This window comes from Eptatretus burgeri, unplaced genomic scaffold (genome assembly GCF_056783735.1).
Source record: "Eptatretus burgeri isolate ZD-2024b unplaced genomic scaffold, Ebu_testis_v1 Ebu_testis_scaffold_3158, whole genome shotgun sequence".
NCBI classification, from domain to species: Eukaryota; Metazoa; Chordata; class Myxini; order Myxiniformes; family Myxinidae; genus Eptatretus; species Eptatretus burgeri.
This window is the reverse complement of record NW_028225106.1, coordinates 98,327-109,273: the sequence shown is the minus strand read 5'-3', so window position 1 is coordinate 109,273 and position 10,947 is coordinate 98,327. Positions and strand designations below refer to the sequence as shown.

The following is a 10,947-nucleotide window of genomic DNA, read 5'->3' as shown; positions in this document are numbered from 1 at the left end:
CGGGGTACACAGGTTAAACAAGATGGACATTACAGGAACTTTCAGGTCCTTACACTACAGGGACTTTCAGGAAGGAAAAAAGTTTCATTGGTTGACATATAAGCATGTTGAGGTCACGGAGAAACGGTAGATTTCTTGTGAGAAACGGTAGATTACTCTTTCACAAACTTCAGCAACTCATCGATCTGTTGGCGGCATCGCCGCTGCCCTTCCTGCTACTGCTGCTGCTTATTCTTCTTCTTATTCTTCTTCTTCTTCTTCTTACCTTGGCCTTCAAAGACTTTGGCGACTCAATATTTTTCTGCTGCAGTCTCATGGCATGAAACTCACTGACTCTGGCTAGTATACAACGTTCCCACCCAACGCATGGCTCTGTCTCAAAGCTCAAAGAAAGACAAATGAGGAAGCTCCTCGTTTAACCATCTCAGCTCCTGGGCTAAACGTTTATCACTCCCTGTCTCAGCTAGATGACCCTTAAGTGAAAATTGTCTACTTGCTGCAAACATACATGGTCTTTCTCAGTTATACGGTCATAAATGTCCATTAACTTAAACTCTTAAAGGAACAAGTTAAAATGTCTTCAGACTTCTGTTTATAACGATAAAATCGTTCCTGTAAGACAGAGAGGCGATCATCTTCACCAAAGACAGATAATAACACCATTAACATTTCATCGGGATTATATCTAACATCTTCCCCTCATCCTCATGATTTATTGGCATGCAGGTCAGGTCAGGTGTGGGAGCATGTGTGGGAGCATGTGCAGGAGCAGCGCGTCACTGCGTCCACTTTCCGCCAGTACTCAAGGGGCCTCCTCCCTGCTATTCCCCAGGAAGATGCCTGGCCCATCCCCATCTCCTTGAGATTCTGATCAACATGCTGCAACCATGAGGCACGTGGTCAGCCCATTGGCCTCCTCCACTCACAAGGCTCCCTCGCTGAGAGAATCTGGTGAGCAGTATCAGCACGAGGCTGATATTGGCTGATAAAACTGATACTTGGCTGATAAAACGAGCCACATGTCCAAACAGCCACAGCTCACAGTTATGGACCATGCAAGTAACAAATGTCATTTGAGTCTCTCTGAACAACCGCTCATTGGACACAAAGTCCGGTCAGCGACAGCCAAGGGTTCTCCGAAGAATCCTGGTACCAAAGGAAGTCTCTGTCTCAGATCCCTGCTCAGAGTCCAAGTCTCACATCCGTAGAGCAAGACTGGAAGCACCCAGGACCTGAAGACTCAGATTTCTGTCCTGCACAGGTACCGACAGTGCCACACCCCATGATCCAGTTAATCCATGACTCCCCAGTCCGACCCAGACGTTTATTGACCTCTGGATCACAGCCAGCAGAGACATGAATATCACTGCCATGGTAAGTAAATCTCTCCGTTACCTCAACATCCTCATCACAAACAGGTACAGACAAGATAGCAGCATCCAAGATGTCATTGAAAGCCTGGATCTTAGTTTTAACCCAGGAAACCCATAATCCCAGCGGCTCTGACTCCTCATTCAGCACCTCAAAGGCCCCCAAAAGTATATCTGGAGTCTCCGCAAAGATGACAGCATCATCTGCGAAATCAAGGTCAGAGATCTTAACATTCCCAAACAATGTACCGCAGCTTGATCTCTCGGACATCCTCCCCAAAATCCAGTTCGTACAAGTTCTGAAAAGTGTGGGGGTACAGAGTACACACCCCTGACAAACTTCAGTAACAACTGGAAATAAGTCAAAGATGGTACCATCACATCTCACAGCACTCTCAGTACCAGAGTAAACTTCAGACATCAGATGGAACAGTGTTGGTGGCACCCCACGAAGATCAAGAATCCTCCAGAAGGCATCCCAATTCACTGAGTTGAACGCTTTGCAGAGATAAACCAATGCTGCAAGCAGCCCCTACCAAAACTCTAGTCTCGGTTTGGTGAAGACCCAAAGAGCAAGGATACGGTCAATCGTTGACCTCTTTGGTGTAAAGCCTGACTGCTCTGGAGGCTGGTGCTGAAGACTTCAGTGATGGTGCAGATGCTGGCAAACCCCATCAGGATTTATCTGAGCAAAGAACTTGCCCGGCACTGAGAGCAGCATCGCTTCTCGGTAGTTGTTGCAGTCCTCGTGATCACCCTTTCCTTTCCAGAGAGGGACAACAAGGCCCCTCTTCCAGTCAGTTGGGATGATGACTGTGTTCCAGGCAGAGCATTTCCACCTGCTTTGAGAAGTTCAGCATGGTTACCACAGATCTCAGGAGCTTTACCCCATTTCAACTGGTTCACTGCAGCCTGTGTTTCCACAAACGAAGGTGGATCACAGTTGATTGGAGGGTCAGCAATGGGACTAGTAACACCCCTGACAACCAACTTGACGGTTGGTGGATCAGCCTGGTACAGCCGCTCAAAGTAACAGGCCCAGCGGGCCTTCACTTCGGACTCTGTCAAGAGTCCACCACTCTCCGCTCTAACTGCAGTACATCGAGGGATATGCTTGGAGGAATGCAATGCGTGAATTCCCCTGTAAGCGGGACAAGAATCACTTGACCACAGGTGATGCTCTACCCCTCAGAGATTCCTCGCACATAGGTACAGTCCTTGTCCACCCTGAGCACACGTACAGTTTTATGCATCATTTTCCTTAACAGCTCAGTTCTGCCATTCAGCCTGGCCCTGTGACTCTGGTCAATGGTATCCAGTGTCCCTTGAGAGACAAAATTCTTCTTCTCCCTGCGGTGAGTTCCAAGACATCCACTGGCAACATCACGGACAGTGGCCACTCCACAACTCTTCAGGATTCCCCAAAGCATCCAGATCCCCCAAATCTCCACTCAGCCTGTTCGCAAACACCTCAGCTGCCCTCTCATTCTTGAGCTTGCCAAAATCCAGCCTAGGCTGGGATGGGACAATTCTCCCAAATTTAAGCTGCAACTTCAGAGTTGCTATAACAAGCCTGTGGTCAGTATTGAGGAACTGAGCACTCGGGTAGATCTTGCAGTTCTGGATCATCCTCCAGCAACCATCAACGAGTACATGGTCAATCTCCTTTGCTACACCACCAGTGTTGGAATACCAAGTCCAGCGATGAGCCTGTGGGCGCTGAAACCATGAACCAGTCACCCTGAGTCCATGACTTCTTGCAAAGTCAAGGAACTTGGTGCTATTCTGGTTCAAAGTTCCAGACCCATGTGGACCAACATGTCTCATTACCATGACAGTGGGATCAAGGGGCAACATTTCGGCACAAACAGGTATGGAAGAGAAAGTGAGAGAGGTTGGGTGAGGAAAGGTTCCTGGGAACAATAAAGATCATGGGACAGGATGGGGGGTGACACAGGGTGGTGGTGCACTATCTGCTTGAAGCCCTTGAGGGAAGAATGAGACAGAATGACCTCTGGAGTGTTATTTTTTTCTTGCATGCAATTTCTCACCACTTTCTCTGTTTACCCCACAACTCAAGGAAACTATTTACAGATAACGGATTGCCAGAATGCTAAAGTGTGCAAATATACTCAGACATGTTGAACCACTAATGCAATGGAGGACAATTTGTGAAAGAGAAATCATGAAGTTAATTAAAATGGATGGATTGTTTTTGTAAGTTATCGACCGATTTCACTAATTCAGGTTGGGTGTGTGACGTGGACAAACTGATTATATTTTGGTGAAGATCCGGATCCGGATCCTCTGATTTTTAAAGTGATTCTTCACCAATAAGGGATAGGGCCAAAAACGACATCTCGAAAAGTTAGACACAGATTCAGACGAAACTTGGTGGACATGTTAGGTGTGTAACCAGGAAGAATCGGTTCAGTTTTTGTGAAGATCCGAATCCAGATCCAGATCCGATAATGTTTTAAGTGATTCTTCACCAATGAGGAATAGGCCTAAAACTGATATATAGCACAATATATAAATATCTCAAAACGCTGGACAAGTTGGGTGTGTGAGAAGAACGAATCAAGTTCATTTTGGTGAAGATCCGAATCCGGATCTGGATACGAGAATTTTTTTTTTTTTTAAGTGATCCTTCTTCATCGAGAGATAGGGCCAAAAACTACATAGCATGATATTTCAAAAAGTTATTGATGAGTTATGACAAAACGAAGTGGATGAGTTGGGTTGGTGACTTGAACAAGCTGATTTGATTTTGGTTCTGGTCTGGATTCAAATCCGACCGATCATTGCGATAATAATGTAAACAGTTCAGCCTGGCAGAGGTGTGCATTCTACTGAGTGCCGCTCTTGTTTACTTTTGAAATGATTGCTATAATTAATTGACAATGTGGTATTAAGCACTCTTCAAACCAACCATTCTCCCTGAGGGTTTGTTTAGCATTATATACAACAGCCATTCTCTGGGAGGGTTTTTTTTTTAACTCATTCTGTAAACCAGTCAATATCCCTGAGGGGACATTTAACATTGTTTAAACAGGCCATTCTCCCTGAGGGCATTTTTAACATTGTTTAAACCAACCATTCTCCCTGAGGGCATGTTTAACATTGTTTAAACCAGCCATTCTCCCTGAGGGCATGTTTAACATTGTTTAAACCAGCCATTCTCCATGAGGGCATGTCTAACATTGTTTAAACCAGCCATTCTCCCTGTGGACTTGTTTAACATTGTTTAAACCAGCCATTCTCCCCGAGGGCATGTTTAACATTGTTTAAACCAGCCATTCTCCATGAGGGCATGTCTAACATTGTTTAAATCAGCCATTCTCCCTGTGGACTTGTTTAACATTGTTTAAACCAGCCATTCTCCCCGAGGGCATGTTTAACATTGTTTAAACCAGCCATTTTCCCTGAGGGCATGTTTCACATTGTTTAAACCAGCCATTCTCAGTTTAAACCAGCCATTTAAACCAGTTAAGGTCCAGTACCACACAGTAAAATCCCTTATTTGGAGCTAGTTAAGGTCCAGTACCACACAGTAAAATCCCTTATTTGGAGCTCGTTAAGGTACAGAACCACACAGTAAAATCCCTTATTTGGAGCTAGTTAAGGTACAGTACCACACAGGAAAATCCCTTATTTGGAGCTAGTTAAGGTACAGAACCACACAGTAAAATCCCTTATTTGGAGCTAGTTGAGGTACAGTACCACACAGTAAAATCCCTTATTTGGAGCTAGTTAAGGTCCAGTACCACACAGGAAAATCCCTTATTTGGAGCTAGTTGAGGTACAGTACCACACAGTAAATCCCTTATTTGGAGCTAGTAAAGGTACAGTACCACACAGGAAAATCCTTTATTTGGAGCTAGTTAAGGTACAGAACCACACAGTAAATCCCTTATTTGGAGCTAGTTCCGGTACAGTACCACACAGTAAAATCCCTTATTTGGAGCTAGTTGAGGTGCAGTACCACACAGTAAAATCCCTTATTTGGAGATGTTTAAGGTGCAGTACCACACAGTAAAATCCCTTATTTGGAGCTCGTTAAGATTTAAAATCACAGTAACATGGGGGAATCGACAATAAAAGTTGAAGTTTTGAAAGCGTCGTTTCATGAGACATGTTAGAGTCAGGACGTCCAGTGAACCAGAGATATGATGTTCTCCTTGTCTCCATGGTAAGATGGCAAAGAATGGACACGATGTTCATTCCTGCACAGTCCTTCACCACGATGTCCATCCTTCAATATCCCCACCATCCAAGTCGACATTTATTCTTTGTGTATTATCAATGGGGGGACCATTCCCAAGCCTTCACGGACAAATTTGGGAGGAGATTTTCAAAAGTATGGCAGCGAGTTCAAGTATCAGACGAGGTCTGTACCGGTCTCTGGCCAATACATCAAAGAAAATAAATATATTGTTGCTTGTATGGGGAGAAATATAAATGAAAGAACCCAAGATGTAACCCTGAACAGTCCATCTCCTCAACAATTCCAGCACATAACAGCACGCTCGGCACTGCGGCTGACCAAGTGCACGGTGCCTGGGGCTGGTGTGGCTCTCCCGTTTGATTGCTTATTTTATTGAGTAAAAGAGGACGTCGTTGGGAACACCTGTTCCGGATCCGACTCGCTGTGTTTCCTCTCATTTTATAACACTCACATTCGAGCCGGTTTCTCGTCCCGTCGAGTCCAAGCGAGTTTACTTAATTACATGATTTCCTGAGCATTTCCACGATGGGAAACCCCGAAAAATCGTGACAATTGTAATTCCCTTTAAACAGCTTCAAAACATTGTGAAAGGATGCTTCTCGAACACAAATAACCATTTTAACATGTCGAACCTCGTCGAACCGCGTTCTTTCCCTGATATCAAACAACCACGCGTTCCCACTTTAATATCGCGGTTTTAGAAGATAGCACACCTCTCATATTAAGCGTGTCGACGTTTACATGAACGGGTCGTCGTTTTCGAGTAAATTAAATAACACTCGCAATGGGAGAGGAGGCGTGGCTTCGGCATATCCCGGCATGCTTTGCGCCTCCAATGTTGTACATTTCACGGTTTTTTTTCGTTTTCATCGTCGATTCTGGGACTGCACTTGATAAACATCATCGATTTTGTTTAACCTTCAATTTTCTTTCTCTAACCTGAGGAAACGTTAAAACTGAGTAAACGACTTGTCTTCGACGTGTTGGTGTTGCTTGTTGGCGGTTTTTTGACAGGGTAAACCGTCGAAACATCTCCATCGTATCTACTTGTAACTGTCTCCTTTCTCGTGTGTGAAGACCCGTCTCCTGAACAGTTGTGTTTTGACAGGGTAAACCGAATGGGGTGTCTCAAGGAAATGTGGAGACTTTTTACATCGAATACCACACGATCTTGTGGTTCTGCATTGCCTTATGGGTAATGTGACGTATCCACAGGAATGAGGGAAAAAGCAAGAAAACAACCAAGTCGGACCAGAACGTTTATTCCAGGTACGCACACAATGTCGGATATTCCGCCGGTCGGATTGAGACGAAATTTTCACCATTGGGGCGACGACTCATGTGGAATGTTTTAATTATAATTGTAGTTATAAATTATAATTATAATAAAACGGATGAAGAAGAACGATATCAAACCTTGAAAAGGCACATACTCAGGTCCCCAGCGTCAATTGTGACCTCATATCAAACGAAGAAGAGTTGTGACATCATTCGTGCAAAAAAAAAAAATCGTGTCAGTCAATCGTGTACGTGCTCGAACGTGCGTGCCTGTACGTGCGGGCCTGTAGGTGCGGGCCCATAGGTGCGTGGCCGTACGTGCAGCTTCGTTCCTTCGCGATCGTAAATGACGACTGGATAGGGGAATTGTTTCAACCAGTACGGGCCCGTATGTGCGTGCCCGTAGGTGAGTGCCAGTATGTGCAGCCTCTCTCTCTCTCTCTCTCTCTCTCTCTCTCTCTCTCTCTCTCTCTCTCTCTCTCTCTCTCTCTCTCTCTCTCTCTCTCTCTCAAACCTCGAAAAGGCACATCCGCGGGTCCCCAGCAATATTCCTGGCAAGTTTCAATCGTGCAAAAGAAATAATAAAAAATAAATAAATAAACATTAATTGTGATGTCATTCGTGACGTCAGAGCACCGTGTCCTGTCATTGGTCGAGAGAGAAATGGCTGTAACTTGGGAACCGCGCGTCCGATTAATATCAAACCTTGAAAAGCACATCCGTGGGGCCCCGGCAATATTCCTGGCAAGTTTCAATCAGATCGGACTGTCAATCGTGCCAAAAAAAAAAGATGAATAAATAAATAAGCATCAAGTGTGACGTCATTCGTGACGTCATAGACCGTGTCTTGTCATTGGTCGAGAGAGAAATGGCTGTAACTTGGGAACCGCGCGTCCGATTAATATCAAACCTTGAAAAGCACATCCGTGGGGCCCCGGCAATATTCCTGGCAAGTTTCAATGAGATCGGACCGGCGGTCGTCGAGAAACGGCGGTCGCAGACACACGCACACACACACACACACACACACACACACACACACACACACACACACACACACACACACACACACACACATACACACACACAGAGATTGCTGGAACTATAGATAGATTAGATCGGACCAACCGTATCATAAATGGCCATAACTTGGGAAACACCTGGGAAACATTCAGGTCCCCAGCGTCAATTATGACGTCATATCAAACGAAGAAGAAGAAGAATTGTGACGTCAATCGTGCAAAACGAACAAAAACATGGTGACGTCATTCTTGATGTCATAGCACCGTGTCCTGTCATTGGTTGACACATCAATGGCCGTAACTTGGGAACCGCTTGTCCGATTAATATCAAACCTTGAAAAGGCACATTCTCGGGTCCCCAGCGAAATTCCTGGCAAGTTTCAATTAGATTGGACCAGGGGTTGTCGAGTAAGGCGGTCGCAGACACACACACACACACACACACACACACACACACACACACACACACACACACACACACACACACACACACACACACACGTACACACAGACACACAGAGATTGCCAGAATTATAGATAGATTTAACATTGTTTAAACCAGCTATTCTCTCTGAGGGCATGTTTCACATTGTTTGAACCAGCAATTCTCCCTGTGGACTTGTTTAACATTGTTTAAACCAGCCATTCTCTCTGAGGGCACGTTTAACATTGTTTAAACCAGCCATTCTCCCTGAGGGCACGTTTGGTCAGGTATGGGAGCATGTGCCAGAACAGCGCGTCGCTGCGTCCACTTTCCGCCGGTACTCCAGGGGCCTCCGTCTGGCCATCCCCCAGGCAGATGCCAGGCCCATCCCCATCTCCTTGAGATGATGGTCAACCTGTTGCAACCATGAGGCACGTGGTCGGCCCACTGGCCTCCTCCACTCATGAGACTCCCTCGCTGAGAGAATCTGGTGAGCAGGATCAGAGTCAGGAAAACGAGCCACATGTCCATACAGCCGCAACTGACGCTCACGGACTATGCAGGTAACAAATCTCATCCGAGTCTCTCTCAGCAACCGCTCGTTGGACACAAAATCCGACCAGCGATAGCCAAGGATTCTCCGAAGAGACCTGTTCTCAAAGGAATTAAGTCTCCGTCTCAGATCCTTGGTCAGAGTCCAAGTCTCGCACCCATAGAGCAAGACTGGAAGTACCAAGGACCTGAAGACTCGGACTTGCGTCTTCCCGCACAGGTACCAGCAGCGCCACACCCCATGATCCAATGAATCCATGACTCCCCAGGCCCGACCCAGACGTCTATTGACCTCTGACTCGCAGCCAGTAGAGACATGAATATCACTGCCAAGGTAAGTGAATCTCTCCACGACCTCAACATCCTCACCACAAACAGACACAGACAGGACAGCAGCATCCAAGATGTCACCGAAAGCCTGGATCTTAGTTTTGACCCAAGAAACCCGTAATCCCAACGGCTCCGACTCCTCATTCAGCACCTCGAGGACCCGCAAGAGGATGTCTAAAGTCTCCGCAAAGATGACTGCATCATCTACAAAATCAAGGTCCGAGATCTTGACATTCCCAAATGACGCACCGCAACTTGATCTCTCCGACATCCTCCCTAAAATCCAGTCCATACAAGTGCTGAAAAGTGTGGGGGCAAGTACACATCCCTGACGAACTCCAGTAACAACTGGAAATAAGTCAGAGATGGTACCACCACACTTCACAGCACTCTCAGTACCAGAGTAGAGTTCAGACATCAGATCGATCAGTTTTGGTGGCACCCCACGAAGACCAAGAATCCTCCAGAGGACATCCCGATTCACTGAATCGAACGCTTTACAGAGATCAACATAGGCTGCAAGCAGCCCCTGCCGAAACTCTCGTCTGCGTTCGGTGAGGACACGAAGTGCAAGGATACGGTCAATCGTTGACCTCTTTGATGTAAAGCCTGACTGCTCTGGACGCTGGTGCTCAAGCAGATGGTGGCGAACCCGATCGAGAATTATCCGAGCAAAGACCTTGCCCGGCACTGAGAGCAGCGTCACCCCTCGGTAGTTGTTGCAGTCTTGGCGATCACCCTTCCCTTTCCAGAGAGGGACAACAAGGCCCCTCTTCCAATCAGTTGGGATGATGCCTGTGTTCCAGGCAGAGCGCAAAACTGCATGCAACGACATGAGTGCAGCATTTCCACCAGCCTTGAGAAGTTCGGCATGGATGCCACAGATCCCTGGAGCTTTTCCCCGTTTCAACTGGTTCATCGCAGCCTGTGTTTCCACAAGCGAAGGTGGACCGCAGTTGATTCGAGGGTCAGCAACAGGGATTGTAACACCCTTGACGTCCAACTCGACAGCTGGGGGATCAGCCTGGTACAACCGCTCAAAGTAACCGGCCCAGCGGGCCTTCACTTCAGACTCCTCTGTCAAGAGCCTACCACTCTCTGCTCGAACTGCAGTGCTCCGAGGGATGGGCTTGGATGAACGTAATGCGCGAATTCCCCTGTAAGCGGGACGAGAATCACCTGTCCACAGGTGATGCTCTACCCCCTCACAGATTCCTCGCACATAGGCCTCCTTATCCACCCTCAGTGCACGTACAGTTTTACGCCTCAGCTCCCTGAACAGCTCAGCTCTGCCATTCAGCCTGGCCCTGCGACTCTGGTCAATGGTATCCAGTGTCCCTTGAGAGACAAAATTCTTCTTTGCCCTGCGGTGAGCTCCAAGGCATCCACCGGCAACATCAAGGACGGTGGTCTTGAAGGCGCTCCACAACTCTTCAGGACCCCCCAAAGCACCCAGACCCCCCAAGTGTCCACTCAGCCTGTTCGCAAACTCCTCAGCTACTCTCTCATCTCTGAGCTTGGCAACATCCAGCCTAGGCTGGGATGGTACCATTCTCCAGGATTTAAGGTGCAGCTTTCGAGTTGCTACAACAAGTCTGTGGTCAGTATTGAGGAACTGAGCACTCGGGTAGACCCTGCAGTTCTGGATCATCCTCCAACGACCGTCAATGAGGACATGGTCAATCTCCTTTGCCACACCGCCAGCGTTGGAATACCAAGTCCAGCGATGAGCTTGTGGGCGCT

At 47.0% G+C, this 10,947-nt stretch overlaps 2 protein-coding genes across 7 annotated transcripts in view; both read left to right on the top strand.

Moving 5' to 3' along the window:
* The window catches only part of LOC147006636 (uncharacterized), a 40,377-nt gene extending 38,737 nt beyond the window's left edge, over positions 1 to 1,640 (top strand). Inside the window, exon 4 of the mRNA XM_085868305.1 lies at positions 727 to 1,640. Coding sequence (XP_085724431.1) covers positions 727 to 863 — 137 coding nt within the window. The 3' untranslated portion in view covers positions 864 to 1,640. The remainder of the gene's footprint in view (positions 1 to 726) is intronic.
* Positions 1,641 to 5,500: 3,860 nt separating this feature from the next.
* The window catches only part of LOC147006635 (uncharacterized), a 45,751-nt gene continuing 40,304 nt past the window's right edge, over positions 5,501 to 10,947 (top strand). For 5 of the 6 annotated variants that reach the window (XM_085868281.1, XM_085868282.1, XM_085868279.1 and 2 more), the window contains exons 1-2: positions 5,501 to 6,613; positions 6,707 to 6,867. The gene's annotated coding sequence lies outside the window, so the exon portion shown is untranslated. The remainder of the gene's footprint in view (positions 6,614 to 6,706; positions 6,868 to 10,947) is intronic. The other variant, XM_085868278.1, reaches the window with a different exon arrangement.